Source organism: Leopardus geoffroyi, chromosome B1 (assembly GCF_018350155.1).
Source record: "Leopardus geoffroyi isolate Oge1 chromosome B1, O.geoffroyi_Oge1_pat1.0, whole genome shotgun sequence".
Classification (NCBI taxonomy): Eukaryota; Metazoa; Chordata; class Mammalia; order Carnivora; family Felidae; genus Leopardus; species Leopardus geoffroyi.
In genome coordinates, this window is record NC_059327.1 from 102,010,034 (window position 1) to 102,029,826 (window position 19,793).

The 19,793-nt window shown below is 34.6% G+C and overlaps 1 protein-coding gene across 16 annotated transcripts in view; it reads right to left on the minus strand.

Moving 5' to 3' along the window:
* KIAA1109 (KIAA1109 ortholog) overlaps window positions 1-19,793 on the minus strand; it is a 211,040-nt gene that overhangs the window by 136,689 nt on the left and 54,558 nt on the right. For all 16 annotated transcript variants that reach the window (XM_045468446.1, XM_045468497.1, XM_045468429.1 and 13 more), the window contains 7 exons: window positions 16,398-16,553; window positions 16,047-16,144; window positions 13,181-13,359; window positions 12,928-13,034; window positions 10,719-10,927; window positions 3,838-4,065; window positions 2,901-3,038 (listed from right to left, as the gene is read on the minus strand). In XM_045468446.1, the coding sequence (XP_045324402.1) occupies window positions 2,901-3,038; window positions 3,838-4,065; window positions 10,719-10,927; window positions 12,928-13,034; window positions 13,181-13,359; window positions 16,047-16,144; window positions 16,398-16,553 (1,115 nt within the window). The remainder of the gene's footprint in view (window positions 1-2,900; window positions 3,039-3,837; window positions 4,066-10,718; window positions 10,928-12,927; window positions 13,035-13,180; window positions 13,360-16,046; window positions 16,145-16,397; window positions 16,554-19,793) is intronic.

A 19,793-nucleotide genomic window follows, 5' to 3' on the forward strand; every position in this document is an offset into this window, starting at 1 on the left:
TCATGAGATTACAGCAACTCAGTCCCGTCTTCAGGCTCCATTTTTAATTCCAGTTCTCTTGCTATTTCCATTACATCTGCAGTTATTTCCTCCAGTGAAATCTTAAACTCCTCAAGTCATCCATGAGTTGGAAGCAACTCTTCCAAACTCCTCTTCATGTTGGTATTTCAACCTCTTCCTGTCAATCATGAATATTCTTAATGGTATCTAGAACGGTGAATCCTTTTCAAAAGGTTTTCAATTTTCCCAGATCCACCAGAGGAATCACTACCTATGGCAGCTATTATAGTCTTACAACATGTATTTCTTAAATAATATGACTTGAAAGTCAAAAGGACTCTTTGATCCAAGGGCTGCAAATTTGAATATTGTGCTAATAGGCATGGAAATATGAAATTCACTGTACATCTCCATCAGAGCTCTTGGGTGACCAGGTGCATTGTCAATGAGCCCCCACATTTTGAAAGAACCCTCTTTTTCTTAGCAGTAGGTCTCAATAGTGAGCTTATTCAGTAAACCATGTTGTAACCAGACGCACTGTCATCTGGACTTTGTTGTGCCACTGATAGAGCACAGGCAAAGCAGATTTAGCATAATTCTTAAGGGCCCTAGAATTTTCAAAATGGTAAATGAGCATTGGCTTCAACTTAAAGTTATCAGTTGTAACTTGCCCTTAAGTAGAATATCAGCCTGTCCTTTTAAGTTTTGAAGCCAGGCATTGACTTCTCCTCTCCAGTTATGAAAGTCCTAGATGTCATCTTCTTTCAACAGAAGGCTGTTTGATCTACTTTGAAAATCTGTTGTTTAGCGTAGCCATCTTCATTACTTATCTTAACTAGATCTTCTGCATAACTTGCTATAGCTTCTACATCAGCACCTGTTGCTTCACCTTGCACTTTTATGTTATGGAGATGGCTTCTTTTCTTAAACCTCATGAACCAACCTCTGTTAGCTTCAAACTTTTCTTCTGCAGCTTCCTCTTCTCTCTCAGACTTCACAGAATTGAAGAGCGTGAGGGCCTTGCTCTGGATTAGGTTTTGGCTTAAGGAGATATTGTGGCTGATTTAATCTCCTATCCAAACCACTGAAACGTTCTCTGTATCAAAAATAAGCTGTTGTGGGGGTGCCTGGGTGGGTGAGTCGGTTGAGCGTCCGACTTTGGCTCAGGTCATGAGCTCACAGCTTGTGAGTTCGAGCCCCGCATCCCGTGTCAGGCTCTGTGCTGACAGCTCGGAGCCTGGAGCCTGCTTCAGATTCTGTGCCTCCCTCTCCCTCTGCCCCAACCCACTCGCATTCTGTCTCTGTCTCAAAAAATAAATAAACATTAAAAATAATAATAATAAGCTGGATTTTTTTTTCTTATCATCAGTGTGTTCATTGGAACAGCACTTCTAATTTCCTTGAAGAATTTTTCCTTTGCATCACAACTTGGCTAACTGGTGCAGGAGGCCTAGCTTTCAGTCTACCTTGGGTTTCTACATGCCCTCCTCACTAAGCTGAATCATTTCTAACTTCTGACTTAAAGTGACAGACATACAGCTCTTCTTTTCACTTAACACTCAGAGGCCACTGCAGGGTTATTAATTGGCCTAATTTCAATACCTTTGTGTTTTTAGAGAACAGGGAGGCCCAGGAAGAGGGGGAGTGACAGGAAAACAGCTGGTTGGTGAATACACACAACATTTATCAATTAAGTTTGCCATCTTATATGGGCAGTGTGTGGCACCCTGAAACAATTACAAAAGTAACATCACAGATCAGTGGTCACAAGTCACCATAACAAATACAATAACGAAAAAGTTGCAAATATTGTGAAAATTACCAAAATGTGACACAGAGACATGAAGTGAGCAAATGCTGCTGGAAAAACAGCCCTGACAGACTGGCCTGATGCAAAGTTGCCACAAACCTCAATTTGTAAAAAATGCAATATTTGCAAAGTGCAATAAAGCACATGCAATAAAATGAGGTATGCCTATTATTTAAAAATAAAAGTTGATAAAAGAAACACTCTCTGTGGCAAAAATAAACATATGTTAAGTCTGAGCCATTATGAGTTCAGCTATGTCAAAATATATACATATGAAAAAATTAGATTCTATGTAGAAAAATATGGTCAGTTGTGGCAAAAGAGTTAAGAAGGGATAGGCTATTTTAAATAAAATGATCAGTTACTACATAGAAACCATGCAAGTTATCATCAGTTGATGATTTGAGGGTATCAGATTCATCCTTCCATATAATTTTACTTTGCCTTATATTAAAATCCATTTATTTTTCTAAAGCTCACAACTTGAATAAAGTAGGGAAGAGCCCTAAAGTACTAGTAAATGAAAAGTGAAGCCATTTGACATTAAAAAATAACAACAAAGTGATAATTTACCCAAGATTGTAAATTATTCCCTTTTGGTGAATATTATTGGTTCTCTTCCAAACAGCCCAGGGGATATCTTGAAGGGATTAACAAAGTATCTTTTAAGTGTGTTACATGAAAAGAATAAACTACTGGCCATGTGGATATGTATGTTTGGAGATTTATAGGACTGGATAAGATGAATATTCAGGTTGTCATTTTCAACAGAGTCCACCAAAATTTTATATATTTTTCCCTTCCATAAACATGAAAAAGTTATAAAATATTTCTCTTCATCTCTAAAAACAATACAGTACAATTGTATGGGATCACATAAATAGCAAACAGCAGAAAAAAAAAAAAAAAACCAAGACTGAGATTCTTGAAAAACTCACATACATATACAAAACCTCTTAATATGGTTAAATTAAAAGCTTCTAATTCAAAGAGCTACCTATACCATACACAGAAGCTAACACACTATATCAACCCTGGAAAGAGTAATAATTCATCTCTAAGCCCCTACCATGACTCACTTTCACATTACCTGATAATTGTCACTGACAAACACATTCAGGGGTGATAGGACAAGTTGCAGCATGGTCTCCCTAAATCCTTTTTTCATTTCAAAACACAGTCTTTCCAAGAATGCTGTAGGGCACTCAGGACCATCAGTGGTTCCATGCTAAAGTCAAACAAAATACCATAATCAAGATATAGAAAAAATAAAGACCAAGGCAGTATAGGGAAATAAAAATCACACTTATATAATTAAGAGATTTTGATTCTTAAAAAGCAGAAGTTTACTGACAAAACTGTTCTGTACTCTACTAAGATCGTTAGGTTCACTAAGCACCAGAGATGACTCCTCTGCTGTGCAACCGTAGGTACATGACATGGAGCCAGTAGGCAGCACAATTCTCTAGGGCCTCACCCTCCCTATCTGGCCTCACTCCAACAACCCTGGGTTCTCTGGGCAATATAATCCCATTGCAAGTCAGCCCCAAAAGTCCATGGGTCACCCTTAGACTGAACCAGGATTCTGTGCTGGATCCAAACCCCAGAAAACAATTCAATCTCCAGGGTCAATCTGCATCTTGATTTTGTAGTAAGTTCACCATAAGGCACCCAATGGTCTAGAGTTGGAGATAAAGGATAAGACAACATAAATCCTAGAATATCCGTCGAGCTAACTATAAACCCAGCAACTCAACATCGTGACAAAATGTTCTAACGTGACACAGAACAGCAAAGAAGGAACTAAAGTGAAAGAAGAGAAACAGAAAATTATCAATGATTAAGTAATCGCATTATGAAGAAAATAATGAACTAGCTTTATAAGGTAAAAGGATAAATTTTAAAGTTTTTGAATCTGAATTTTTTTATTAGTGTGTGCATGTGTGTACACACACATATAGTTATTTGTCTGAGTTGGGTGAATTTCATAATACACTCCAGATTATTTTGATTATGTAAACACTTACAACAGGAAGACGCCCATGAACTTTGTACAAATTAACAAGTACAGTAATATCCCAAGGACGCAAGGTAAGCGGATGAATTGATTTGGCTGAACTTTCATTTTCCTTTCTGTCATTTTCCATTCCAACAGCAGTCCACCCAGAGCTGGATGATGTTGACAGTGACAGAACAGGACTTGAAATAACCTCTTCAAAATCCATATACATGTCATCTTCTCCAAAGTAGTTTTCCTATAAATATTAAGAACAAATTGTTATCAAAGAGATATGTAACAGTAACTTTTCAAATTAGAGCCTGAATTTTGTAAACTAAGCATCTCCCTATTTTCTTTGGTTAAAAGTATATGGTCTGTTTCCTTGAAAGGAAAAAAAAAAGAGAGAGAGAGAGAGATACATATGCTTATGACATACACCTACTTAGCTACTTAGCAAATAAACATTCTGTAACAATAAATAAATAAATAAATAAATAACCTGAGTTTATAGTAAAGCTTCATGACAAACCACCTCCAATTATGGCAAAAACTCTAAGAAAACTTTGAAGATGTATAAGGTTCAAGTTTTCAATCTTTCTCAGAGTTCTGAGACAACAATACCCAAAAGACATCCTTTGAAGGAAGATCAATTCACTGAAAATCAATCTAAATCCAATTAGCTAACTACCACAATTCATATATTCTGGGTGAAATAATATCAAAAGTGCTTTTAATAACCTGAATAGGAATGTCCAATTTTGGTTCCTGATGATAAAAACATGTTATTGATGGTTACCAAAACTTCCTTTCACATAGTTCATCCTGGTTCCTTATGCAAAGTATTTTAACTATTAATATCTTGGTTTGTTTTACACCAGAATTTAAATTTATTATTATTTTCCTTTTTAAAAAAAACATTTTATTTAGGAGTGCCTGGGTGGCTCAGTCTGTTGAGAGTCTGACTCCTGATTTCAGCTCAGTTCATAATCTCACAGTTTGTGGGATCGAGCTCCACATTGGGCTCCATGCTAACTGCTCAGAGCCTACTTGGGACTCTCTTCTCCCTCCCTCTCTCTCTCTTCCCTTCCCCCACTCACTCTGTTTTTTGTTTCTCTCAAAATAAATAAATAAACTTAAAAATAAAAAACCTTTTCATTTAAATTCCAAATAACATACAGTGTCATATTAGTTTCAGATGTACAATATAGTGATTCAACACTTCCATACAACACCTAGTGGTGCTTGTCACAAGTGCCCTCTTTAATCCCCTTCACCTATCTCACACATATCCCTCCCACCTGCATGCCTTCCCTCTGGTAACCATCAGTTTGTTCTCTGTAATTAAGAGTCTTTTTCTTGGTTTGACTCTCTCTCTCTCTTTTCCCTTTGCTTATTTGTTTCTTAAATTCCACATATGAGTGAAATCATATGGTATTTGTCTCTCTGACTTTAATTTTTTTTCAATGTTTTTATTTTTGAGAGAGAGAGAGAGAGAGAAGGGGGGGCACACGCGGGGAGGCACAGAAATAGAGGGAGACACAGAATCTGAAGCAGACTCCAGGCTCTGAGCCACCAGCACAGAGCCTGATGCTGGGCCTGAACTCATGAACCGTGAGATTCATGACCTGAGCCAAAGTCAGAAGCTCAACTGACTGAGCCACCCAGGTGCCCCTCTACTTGATGTATTTTAAATGAAATTCTTATCTTACCATTATTCTGCATTTAAATTTTACCAATTTGATCTGTCAGTGGCAATCAAAAGTTGTTAAAATATTCCTGTTAGCACAGTTAACTATATTTCTTGAATATTAGAAATCAAGTCAGTACTTTGATAAATTCTGCATTTTACTTATTGACATTTATTTTCTGACTAGTCAATTAATCAGGCCAATTAAATAGCTTTTAATAGGAAAGAATGTTGCAGGGCATATAGTCATTTGGTTAATTAGTGGCAGGACTAATATTAAAATCCCAAAGCTACTGGCTCACAAAACTAATGTTTTTTCCTGTATTCTCTATCGTTATCTGCCTCTAAATAATACAGGTCCTACTTAGAACCTGCTTGACATCTTGATAATTGCCTTTATTATGTAACTCTGAACCATGGACAAATTCAAGCACAAATATAAATGTAAACAAACATTGGTTTTTCTCCTAAATTCCAACATTAAAATTTTAAAATGAAAAATAAATGTCTAATTGATTTTTTTTTTAATGTTTTTATTTATTTTTGAGAGAGACAGAGCACCAGCAGGGGAGGGGCAGAGAGAGAGGGTGATACAGAATTTGAAGCAGGCTCCAGGCTCTGAGCTGTTAGTCCAGAGCCCGACATGGGGCTTGAATTCATGAACTGTGAGATCATGACCTGAGCCCAAGTCAGATGCGTAACCGACTGAGTCACCCAGGCGCCCCTAACTGATTTCAATCAACATTAAAGATCTAGAGGTATTCAGAGCCACAGTCTTCCCTTAGATCATTTGAGAAGACTTTTCAAAATATACATTCCATTCCAGTCCTGGAGATGGGTTCAGTAGGTTTGCAACAGGGATACATTCCAGAGACAGATGGAAAGAATGGTTTCTTCAGTGAATTTAACTGTAAATGGCCACTAGACCCAATCACTTCTATTCCACCCTTCCTCCACACAACTTATCAATGGAGTCAGTGTACAGTTGTTCACGTTTATTAGCTTTCAACATACTAAGAGTTACCAACAAATCAACAGAAATAAGTTATGCTCATTTTAGCCAATTTTTAATAATCCTACTCTATATATCTTATTTTTAAAAGATTCCCTAGTAGTCTCTTACAGTCTCTTGTAATTTTTAACCTTAAAAAAAGAAAATTACTATAGATTATTAAAATTAAAAGAAAAATATTCTCTTGGGCCTAATGTTCAATTTGCTAACAAACCAATCTCCATTTAATTATCTAAAACAGAAACAACTCATAGCAAATTCTTTAGGGAATACTGAAATCCCTAACATGGTAGAGGACATTTGCTAATTTTTATTAAATATGCCAATGACCGTTTTTAGAGTTAAAACACTCTAGGAGTCTTTTATGAGTTATCATGTCTGAACCTATTGAATATTATTGACAAAATTACTGTTAAGGGGCACCTGGGTGGCTCAGTCTGTTGAGCATCTGACTCTTGATTTTGGCTCAGGTCATGATCTCATGATCTTCATGATTTATGGATCTCACGGTTCATGGGTTCGAGCCCTGCATAGGGCTCCACGCTGACAGTGCAGAGGCTGCTTGGGATTCCCTCTCTTTCCCTCTCTCCGTCCCTCCCACATTCGTTCTCTCCCTCTCTCTTTCTCTCTCTCTCTCAAAATAAATATTTTTTTTTTAATTTTAAAAATTAAACATAGTGATAAAATTATAACTCCTTTAAAACATTAGCCTTGTGTTAAATGTTTAATGTTGAGTGTGTGATTGAAGTTTTATTTGTTTTCATTTTAGGTTTGTTTTTTTTTTTTTGTTTTGTTTTTAGTATATGAACTCCATCTGTAAGGGTTAATTTCTTAAGGATTCACTAAAAAAAATTACCAAAAGGCTGACTGAAGTATAAGTAGTAATATATTATGGCAAACTTTTATAGTATTTTAAGATTAATAAATGTACACAAACATTTACAAAGACAAAAATTCCATTTCAATGTTATGGTAAGTGGCATGCAAAACTGAACTATCTTTAAAACTATCTTTAAAACAACACTAGGAAAAAAACAAAACAAAACAATGACTTACCTAACTGGGAAAATATATTACTTTGCCAAGTTTGTGGCATGAATGAATTTAAAAATGATAAAATAAGCTATATTTTCAAACTACTTAAGAGTCCTATGAAATTTTATTTTCCTAGAGATAGTTTATTATTAGTGTCAAGTAACTATTGCAAGTAACAGGACACTACCATTTTTTCCCCAGCCTAAACATTCATATTTATGTAATGATACTCATTTCTCAAAAAAGAAGAAAAAGAAGAATTATCACAATAGTTAAAAGAAGACAGCTAATAAATTCAGAGATGCAGGGGGAGGAAAAAAATCTACAGGCACTCAGTTTCCAGTATTCAAATTTTTTTCATGGAAATTTGATAGCCAGGCTTCTGTTTAAGACCACTAAAACTTTTTTTTCAGTAAGAAAAACATACATACTATACCCACCCTTAATCCACAGTTACTACTAACTACCACTGACATGCTATCAGTATTTAGATTCAGATTTCCATTCTTCCATTAAGAAAAAATGTAAAAAGAGAAGTCAATTCAGAAGATGTAGACATTTCCATAAAATATTCTCATTGATTTTAATGCATGTTAGTATATATTCTCCTCAGAGTTCCTAGTAATAATAATAGTAAGCCTAGTTTCTTTTATGGATTTTGGAAATCAGTTTTACAGTCAAACAAATATAAAATGATTCATTTTTTTCCTAACCTATCCTTTAAAATTTCTTGATGTTTAAGTCTAGTAACTAAGGAAAATACAATCTCAGTTACGTGAATTTTCACATTCTCTGTTTTCTTTTATTTATAGATACATACATTCTAACACTGACACTAAGTAGAACATAAGTTATATATTAAAACAAATTTTTAAAAAGTAATTTAAAGAGAGATATTTAAGATCAGATAATATCTCCATACCAGCATGACACCTAAGCTATATAGGAGGAAGGAAAAAAAAGAAGGAAAAAAAAAAAAAAAAAAGACTTAAGGAGTTACTTGTATTCCTAATAAAGAGTTCATAGAGTTCACTGGCCTAAAAAACCTTTTTGTTTGTCATATTTTAGATATATATATTTTTTAATATTTCAAAACCTTAAAAATTTTAATATGTTTTAGTAGACATTTCATACAAGTTCTGAGTTAATTTGATGAATGTAAATACTAACACAAAGTTTAGTACAACAAACTTTTGACAATACTAGACAGTTGTTATATCTTAATGTATGAAAAGGACTGCATCAAAACAAACTATCAACAGAGGTTACGTTTATGGAATAGAATTTGTAAAGAAGTCCAAAGAAGGCATATACTCCTTTCTCTTTATTTTTCTTTGTTACAGTACTCTTATTTTTGATGAATATATATTACTATGGAATTTTTAGAAGAAAAAAATTGAGGCTCATATACATAGAGTAATGCAAAAAACAGTGTCAATATCTCTTTGCTGGTATTCAAAACTCATAACAATATAACCATCTTCACTTACTAAATCATTGCTTACATTTAAATTAAAATATAGTTCAGCCTCTTCAAGGAAACTTTAACATGAAAAATGCATTTTAAATCCTTCATAGTTATTCACCTGCAATCCAAGAAAATAAGATATTGGGAGAAATATGTGAAGAATATTTTAGGTCAAACAATGGTCACAAGGTAAAAAAAAAAATGTGTGTGTGGGGTGGGGGGTGGTATTTCTCCCCTTTGAATCTGAAGAATCACTCCTTCAGGAATCTCTCCTAAAACCAGACACCTTAGATTCCACAAATATTAAACACGTTGTCCCTTGCATCTTTTATCTTAAGTTATATCATCTGATGCTTTAGGGTAGTTTTTAGTAAATATAAGACATTATATCAAATATAAAAATTTTAGATACCTACAAAATCTGTTCAGCTAGTAAGTACTTCTTCCAGAGAGCCTTTATTAACAAACATTGATTGTCCTTTACTGATAACCCTGATCATCCTAGACCCTTTCCAGAATTAATTACTCCTGTCACTGTACATTATCGGATTGCCTGTTACCTAAGCATTCAATATCCAAACCTCCAGTTATGAAATTACACAAGGAAGCAAATAAGTAAACAATGATAAATTTAGACTCACACAAAAATCTATCCCACAAGTAACTCTAACGCTCATGATTGATAATGTTTGGATAGTTAGTCTCACTTTGATTATCAGATGTGGTAGAACATTGAACAGTACAATGAAAACCTAAAGCAAAGTGAATTGGCAAAATCCTGGAAAAACGCAGAATTTTATGAAGTTGCTAAACGTGATGCTGGACAACCGCTCAAATCACAGGTAAAGCTATCAGTGCTAAAGTACGGATCTAGAAGGCTTAGAGCAGTTAGTTACCTATAAAAATGAGTAAATCAGTAAGAGTTATTGATGACTTGCTGGGGACTTTTGTAAAACATGATCTGAATATCAAAAGAAGAGTGATGTGTAGAAAGCTGACAAAGTGCTCACATATTTATCTTAATACAGCCTCTCTACTTGATCGACCTTGATCATGCTTGATCAACCTTTAAGAGCTATCATACTATGCAATCATACAACTTCAAGGGAAAAATTATACCAAAATGAACTGACATTTGATTCAGTCTTTATTCAAAGAAGGCATACTTCTTTTGAACCTAAATTTGTCATACTCTGAAAAAAACCTTATTTTCATACATTTGATTCAATGTTAAGAAAGTGCTCCAAACATATCTTTGCTTATTGTTTAGCATGAAATAAAGTTGTTTGTTTTTAATTAACTCACTGATTTTATTATTTTCAGATAACAAGGTTCTCTTGTACTTCTTTTGCTCTTATATTACAACATGTTAAAAATTTGTCCCTATATATATCTATCCTATTATATCCTCTAGCTTACCTCCTTGAGAAAAAATGCTGTATCATCTCTATCTCCTGCAACTAGTACAATTCCTAGAATATAGTCAATGCTAAAAAAAAACAAAACAAAAACTCAACTGAGAAGTACATCATTTTTAATAAATGAATTTGTAATTGAGTCTAACACCACAAGTCTAATCAACATATATGACATATCCTCAACAACTTTAAACCATCTAACTGGCTATTTCAAATGGTCTCAATTTTAATTAGATATTAACCGTTTTACCTATGTTTAAAAATGTGTGACTTCTTTTGAAAATCATACCTTTATACATAAGAAGGCATTTAATAATGGTCCATATAGAGTTATTTGAGAATCTGGAGAAAGTTCCATTTCCACATGAAGTTTATCAGGTGGAAGTTCTGAGGGATCAATAGGTGGGCGTGACGAAGTAGAAGGAGAAGAAACAACTCTGTCTGATGTTTTCTGGGATGGCCTTAATACAGATAGCATTGTTTCTTCCATTTCTGACACTGGAAAAAATTAAGAAAAAAGAGAAGAATGCCTTGGGGAGGGGAAGTTCTTAGAAGTTCTTTAAGGAACTATTCACTAAGAGATTCTATTTTGCAATTTTTCATGAACAATCTTTGATATAGTGCCTATAATATCTAATGAAAACAGACCTGCAAGACTAATAAGAATACACAATAGAAGACTGCACAGAAATATGTGTACAAATACATAACCAGATGGCACAGAATCAATGAAAATTTCCTATTAACATTCTTGAGTCCCTACAATATAAATTCAGGTCACATTAGGCTTTAACTATACTTGGGCACTAAAGTACTAAGTTGTTTTCACATAAACAGCTATTCAAATACAGCGTGACATTATCAGGGCACCTGGGTGGCTCAGTCAGTTAAGTGTCTGACTCTTGGTTTCAGCTCAGGTCATGATCTCACGGTTTCATGGGTTCAGGCCCTGCAACAGGCTCTGCGCTGTTTGGGATTCTGCTTGGGATCCCTGCTTGGGATTCTGTCTCTCCCTCTTTCTCTTTGCTCCTCCCCCAGTCTCTCACAATAAATAAACTTAATTTTTTTTTTTTTTAATTCAAATACAGTGTGACATTATCAAGCTCCAAACATAAGAACAATTATGAAAACTATTCTTTAACTCTTAACTCACTGGAAAAATACAAATTAAAAATCACTTGATTCTAATTCCAGTTTGGAATAATGATGAAATGATATGATAATTGTGAAAGTACATTTAAAAAAAAACTAACGTTTCAAAAAAAAATAACATTTCATGAAACCAAGTGGTTTATGTATATACTCACATGCACCTTATTTGATATTACAGCTCTTCTGTTTCTAGTTGGTAGAACTTGAAAAAATTATTTACTTTCTCTAAGCATTATTTGTTCAACTCTACGATGACAATAATAACATTTATCTCACAGAGTTGTTATAAGGATTAAATGAGATAATGTAAACCAGGAAATAGCTTATTCTAGTCCAGTAAAACCTTGGATTGCAAATAACTTGCTCTGCCAGTATTCTGCAAGATGAGCAAACATTTCTAATAAATTTTAACTTGATAAATGAACGATGTCTTACAATATGAGTAGCATGTGATGCCAAATATCACATGATCACAACTGAGTCAATGGTTCTTCTCTCTCTCTCCCTCTCTGTGGGATTGTGAGTGATCATCTCCCATGCTCGCATGCTTGGTGCTTGGTCTCAGGCCACGATGTTTGGCAGCAATCAGTGATTTTTCAGCAAGTTGGAAGGTGCCTACAACTGGCACTAGTGTATTTTTTGTCACTTCAAAGCACCTAGGGACAGTCCTTTGCTTTTCCATTCAAGAGTAAGCTTGGGAATGCTTTGCTTCATTCTAGGTCAGGCTGCCTGCAGATATGAACCCTTTCCTCTGCTGCCCTATTGCCAGTTGCATTAAATACGATATATGACAAGAGTTTATTAATACTGTGCTATAGTCAACATCCATGCAAGTGTATACAATGACCCTTTTCAGAAAAATATTCCATTAAGCCAATAATAGTGATTCTGTTACTGATAGTGAAAGTCATCCTACACAATAACCCTCCTCTCTCTTGTCTCCCTCACACCAGCCAAATTATTTCTCTTTAAATTTTGTATTTTCGTTAATAGTTTGTATTACAAAATTACAATACTGCAATCATTTTTATATGAATATTTTTGGGTTGTGAAACGAATCATCTAAGTTTCCATTATTTCTTGTATTTCTTTGATATACAAGTGCTTTGGATTATAAGCATGAATTACGCTCACAAACCAAGGTTTTACTGCATTTGATACACAGTAAATGCTCAATGAAAGTTAGTTATAATTATGCCACAATTACTTAACAGATTTTTAAATGTATACAATTATGACAAAAGAACAGATGCATTTCCAAAATTAAAAACAATTTCTTATACCTTTAATAGTTATCAATCATAAAACCAGATGTTTCAAAGTACAGATTACACAAAAACACTTACACGATTGCTTTAGCTGCTCATCTGCTTTTTGTGGATAAATTGGATGCCATGTATAATCAATTGTGAGCATGACACTTGGGACAGTCCAGCATTCAACCCAACCAGCTCTGTGAAGAACAAAAAATTAAGTTCTAGTCAGGTACTTATTCCTTTAATTGTATCCAAACGCTAGTTACAGATAATCAACTTTTATCATTATTCTTTGAAAGAATCAGAAGAATAATTTCTCCACATACAAACACAAAATACTCACTTTTCTTGTGTAATGTTCCGCCATTTTGGTTTAACAGTTTTCTGCCCACTTTGACACTCAGCAGGAATACCGGTATCATGAGTCATTTTGTTTGGGTGGCAATTCTTCACCAGCATAAATAATGAATATTTACTAGGGTGGCAATCTGGTAGAAATAAATGAAGATCAACATCTTCTCCCTAAAAAAGAATTTATTATAAGCCAAAGTAATACAACAGGTACACAAAGATGTTAAATTTCTAATTATAGCCAAACCTATCTATAACAATCTTCAGAATACAAAATAAATACAAAAGGCAGATTTTACAATGAACGGTCAATTAAATAACAGAGTTAAGATTTTATATGGACTATAACTAAATTCTGATAAGAAAATCAAGGAAATAAATAGCATGGTTTCCACAAAATAGTAAAAAAGATGATCTTTGATGGTATCCATGGGTATTTCACATGTAATTCAGTAAAAAAAAAAATTTTTAAACCAGCTAAATTCAGGTGGTATATGTTCTGCATTTTATTAATTTTTAAAATATGATTGTCTCTTGATTCTAGTTAAGTCTTGGTTCATCAATTGGCTTTAAATAATTCTGAATTGAAGGGGTGCCTGGGTGGCTCAGTTGGCTGAGTGTCAGACTCTTGATTTCAACATAGGTCATGATCTTACGATTGTAAGTATAGAACCTGCTTGTGATTTCCTCTCTGCCCCTCCCTAATTTGTGTTCTCCTATGTCTCAAAATAAATAAATAAACATTTTTTTTAAAAGGAGAAGAATTCTGAATTGATACCCCAAAGGATCTTCGTTTGGCTTCACTTTTTTCCTTATAGGTCGGTGCCTTAATCTTGTTCAAGCAGTCAGCCTGACATGCTTGACTTCTTTTCTTTTCTTTTTCTTTCTTTCTTCCTTTCTTTCTTTCTTTTCTTTTCTTTCTTTCTTTCTTTCTTTCTTTCTTTCTTTCTTTCTTTCTTTCTTTCTCTCTCTCTCTCTCCCTCTCCCTCTCTCTTTCTTTCTTTTTTTTCAGCTTTTATTATTAAAGAATTTTATTTTATTTTATTCAAGTTTTTATTTAAACTCCAGTTAGTTGGGGCACCTGGGTGGCTCAGTCGGTTGAACGTCTGACTTCAGCTCAGGTCATGATCTTGTAGTCTGTAAGTTCAAGCCCTGGGTCGGGCTCTGTGCTGACAGCTCAGAGCCTGGAGCCTGTTTCAGATTCTGTGTCTCCCTCTCTCTCTGACCCTCCCCTGTCTGTCTGTCTGTCTCTCTGTCTCCCCAGGCTCTGTGTCTCTCTGTCTCAAAAATAAATAAACATTAAAAAAAAATTTTTTTAACTCCAGTTAGTTAACATATAGTGTAATATTAGTTTCAGGAGTAGAATTTAGTGATTCATCACTTACAGGTAATAATACCTAGTGCTCATCAGAAGTACCATCCTTAATTCCCATCACCAATTTGGCCCATTCTCCTGCCCACCTCCCCTCCAGCAACCCTCCCTTCCTTATTGTTAAGAGTCTGTTTTATGGTTTGCCTCTCCTTTTTTCCCCCTCTGTTCATATGTTTTGTTTCTTACATTCTACATGAGTGAAATCATATGGTATTTGTCTTCCTCTGACTTACTTTGCTTAGCATTAATACACTCTAGCTCCATCCATGTCATTGCAAATGGCAAGATTTCACTCATTTTTATAGTTGAGTAATATTCCACTGTAGATATATACCACAACTTCTTTATCCATTAATCAGTCAATGGACATGTAGGCTCTTTCCATAACTTGGTTATTGTAATAATGTTGCAATAAACATCAGGGTGGCATGATGCCTGATTTCCTTTTTTGTTTTTAATTTTTTTAAAATATTTATTTAGTTTAATTTAGAGAGAGACAGAGTATGAGTGGGGGAGGGACAAAGAGAGAGAGGGAGACACAGAATTTGAAGCAGGTTCCAGGCTCTGAGCTATCAGCACAGAGCCCGATATGGGGCTCGAACTCATGAACACTGAGATCACGACCTGAGCCGAAGTCAGATGCTTAACCAACTGAGCCACCCAAATGCTCCTGATGCCTGATTTCTTAACAGGCAGCATAGTAGAGTGGTTAAGAGAATGGAGCCCCAACCTTTACCACTTGGATTCAAATTCCAACTCAGCCATTCACTAGTCACATGACAAGTTACATAAACTCAGCTTCTCAGTTTCCTATTTCATAAATGCAGGTAAAACAACTACCTCAAGTGGATTGTTCTGAGAATGAAATGAGTTAATACACATAAAGCACTTGGAATAGTGTCCAGAACACAGAAAATGTTTAATAGGTGTTAGCAGTTCTTCTTATTATTGTTGCTATTTTTTTTATCACCACACCTCCATCAATACAACAACAACTTCTGATTGCCCATATGCTAAAATTAGGTGTTCCACAGAATTTTTAACATTAGAGCTGCCTTTCATATAAAAGGAAAAAAGGTATTTGTGGCTATTCCCTGAATTCATGTTTACAATTAGTAACGGAATACAGGGAAGTGTAAAATCTAGTTCATACACTGTAAACATTAGAGGGGGTTTTCAAAAGAACATGTAGGTTAGCCACAAGGGTTAGAAATGAACTGTAAGAAAATAATCAACTTGGAATTTTCTTTTTATTGCCCAACTCCTCAGGGGAAGTTGGGAAACTTAGGAGAATGACAGAACATCACAGTTGACTGCAAAAATGAAACAGCAGCATTTCTGTGACAATGAAGCTCATAAACAATGGTGGAAAGCTAAAATACTAGAGGATGGCAATGGGATAGGCAGGGAAAAGTAAAGGTAAGCTTTGGGAAATCAAACTTACTAATAAACCTGTGGAATAAGGAATGTATGCAATTATACGTACTCTTAAAGAGAACTTGGTGTTACACGTAGCTGGAACAAAGTCCGTAAAAGGCAAAGAGAAATCAATGTTTAATGTTTCCCCACAGGCTGCCAGATACACTAACAAAAAGAGAAAAAAAAATTAACTTCAATAAAACTTGAAATCAAAATTGCCTTAAATACATACCTAAAGAAATTAAAGACAATATGCTCAGTCTAATACAAACTCTGAAATAGTTCCCTGAAAGTATTATAAGACAATGGAAAAAAGATCAATTCTAGTTTCCATTAAAACTATAAATTCAACATCAATTTCCTTTTTTGGCATTTGTCTTAATGAACAGAATACTTAACTTAATTTTCATGTTCTTACCATTTTCTTGTTGTTTAGTGGAACAATCAATCCAATTGTGTTGATTAGCAGCCCAAATCATTTCAAATTGATGAAACATGATTTTAAAATTCCATGTATATGGCACAAATGAAAAAATGTCTGGAGCACTATCACTAGACCAGTCTTGAATTAAATCTAAAATTATGGGAGTGGGAGACAGAAAGCAAAATTAATTGAAATTCAGACAACAAAATATAAATATTCTAACACCAGACAAAAATAATTTTTTTCTTTTGTAAGAAGAAGTTTTATGCTGAAATATTAAAAGATGATTAAGATATAGCTAAATGATTAACAGTAAACCCATGTTTACCTACCAATTACAGTTCCAAATAAGAGAAATTTTATGCATTTCATATACCTATTATTTTTTAAAGAAACTTTAGAAGACAAAAAAAAAAAAAAAGAATCACCTGGTAATCCACACCCAAATATCCATCATTGTGCATATGTTTCCTTCTAGTTTTTTTCTATGTACATTTTTATACTATCTTTGATGTCCATATTTTATATATTGCTTTTTCTCACTGAACTCAAAATTTTTCCATGTTATTTCATACACATTAACAAAATCCTTTTTATAATATAATGTCAATATATTTGTAATAGAATCCAAGTCAGTGACTCTTTGCTTATAACATTATAAAATATAATACATTTCTCAGAGAATGTCACAATTTGTGTATGTAGCTAAAACACACCAGAAACAGCATTTTGAAAATACCAATGACAACATTGTTAAAACACTGAGATTATGCTTTTTATATTCTCTATTAGAGCCTCTCAGCTCCCATAATTTCCCCCAAATAGCATTACAAAGTCATGTAAGGGTAGTCAGACAGAAACAAAATTATTGAAAATATCCTCCAAAAAAATGAAAAGATGCCAACAATCACACAAGGAGTTAATAACATAGTATTTACAATGGAAAATAATGCTTCTGCCAGAAACAGTACTCTGCTTCTATTAGCCAGGCATTTTTTTCATGTTTAATTTTATATACAGGCTGTGTGTGTCTGTGTTTAGTATAATATTGTCAAATTGGCTAATATACAGTGTGTAAAGCATGCTCTTGGTTTTTGGGGTAGATTCCCATGGTTCATCACTTACATACAAAACCCAGTGTTCATCCCAACAAATGCCCTCCTCAATGCCCATCACCCATTTTCCCATCTCCCCGACCTCCCCAGCATCAACCCTCAGTTCGTTCTCTGTATTTAAGAGTCTCTTGTAGTTTTCCTCCCTCTCTCTCTGTTTGTAACTATTTTTACCGCCTTCCCTTCCCCCATGGTCATCTGTTAAGTTTCTCATGATCCACATATAAGTGAAAACATGGTATCTGTCTTTCTCTGACTGACTTATTTCACTCAGCATAATACCTTCCAGTTCCATCCACATTAACAAAAACTTTTTTTTTTTTTTAATTTTTTTTTTTTCCAACGTTTATTTATTTTTGGGACAGAGAGAGACAGAGCATGAACGGGGGAGGGGCAGAGAGAGAGGGAGACACAGAATCAGAAACAGGCTCCAGGCTCTGAGCCATCAGCCCAGAGCCCGACGCGGGGCTCGAACTCACGGACCGCGAGATCGTGACCTGGCTGAAGTCGGACGCTTAACCGACTGCGCCACCCAGGCGCCCCCACATTAACAAAAACTTTAATGAGAGTACATTAAAGAGATTTACTAGGATTTACTCAACCATTTAATAATCTTGAATATTTAGATCCTTTCCAAATTTTTGTGTTTTATATAATTTTATTTCTATTCTCATGCAAGATATTTTACATATTCAGGATTACTTTGTTAGTATAGATTCCAGAAGTAGAATGGCTAGGTCAAAAGCTTATAAGTTTTTTTTTTTAAATTCTTACAAATGCCAATGATTTAAATTAATAATATGCAGTTTTATTATATCAATAAAAGGTATATGGCAATTAATCTGTTCTGTGAATAAAAGAAGATCCCACTTGACACTTTTACTTTAAATATATTTTTACTTCACTTAACAAGCAATCACAGTGGTTCATCATACTGCATCATCTATGCTTACTTCTAAACTTTTACTGCCATATGCCACCCTACCTAACATGACTCCATCCCAATTTTCTTACTTTATTCTTCAGCACAATGGTTAGCAATTGAGAGATACCCAAAAGTCATCAATGGAATTGACTCTACAATATAAACTTATCATTCATCAAGCTTATTTTCTCACTTTTCTTCTTCATAAATATTTTTAGTTCTGAACTTTTACTCAAGTTCATCGTATTCGACCTATCTAAAATAAGTATACTCTTTGGTATCCTCTCTGCTGAAAGAAAACTCTAACCATCTTTAACAAGAGCATGATAATTGAGACCTTATCAAAATAAAAACCTTCTGCACAATGAAGGAAACAATAAGCAAAACTAAAAGGCAACTGATGGAATGGGAGAAGGTTATTTGCCAATGACATATCAGATAAAGGCTAGTATCCAAAATCTATAAACAACTTATAAAACTTAACATCCAAAAAAACAAATAATCCAATAAAGAAATGTGCAAAAGACATGAATAGACACTTCTCCAAAGAAGACATCCAGATGGCCAAACGACACATGAAAAAATGCTCAACATCACTCTTCATCAGGGAAATACAAATCAAAACCACCATGAGATACCACCTTACACCTGTCAGAATGGCTAACATTAACAACTCAGGCAACAACAGATGTTGGCGAGGATGCGGACAAAGAGGATCTCTTTTGCATTGTTGGTGGGAATGCAAGCTGGTGCAGCCACTCTGGAAAACAGTATGGAGGTTTCTCAAAAAACTAAAAATACAACTACCCTACAACCCAGCAATTGCACTACTAGGGATTTATCCAAGGGATACAGGTATGCTGCTTCGAAGGGACACATGCACCCCCAGTGTTTATAGCAGCGCTATCAACAATAGCCAAAGTATGCAAAGAACCCAAATGTCCATTGATGGATGAATGGATAAAGAAAATGTGGTAAATATATACAATGGAGTATCACTCAGCAATCAAAAGGAATGAAATATTGCCATTTGCAACTACGTGGATGGAAGAACAGGGTGTTATGCTAAGCAAAATTAGTCAGAGAAAGACAAATATCATATAACATCACTCATATGAGGACTTTAAGATACAAAACAGATGAACATAAGGGAAGCGAAGCAAAATAATACAAAAATAGGGAGGGGGACAAAACATAAGAGACTCTTAAATATGGAGAACAAACAGAGGGTTACTGGAGGGGTTGTGGGAGGGGTGATGGGCTAAATGGGTAAGGGGCATTAAGGAATCTACTCCTGAAATCAAGTTGCACTAGATGCTAACCTGGATGTAAATTTATAAATAAATTAAATTA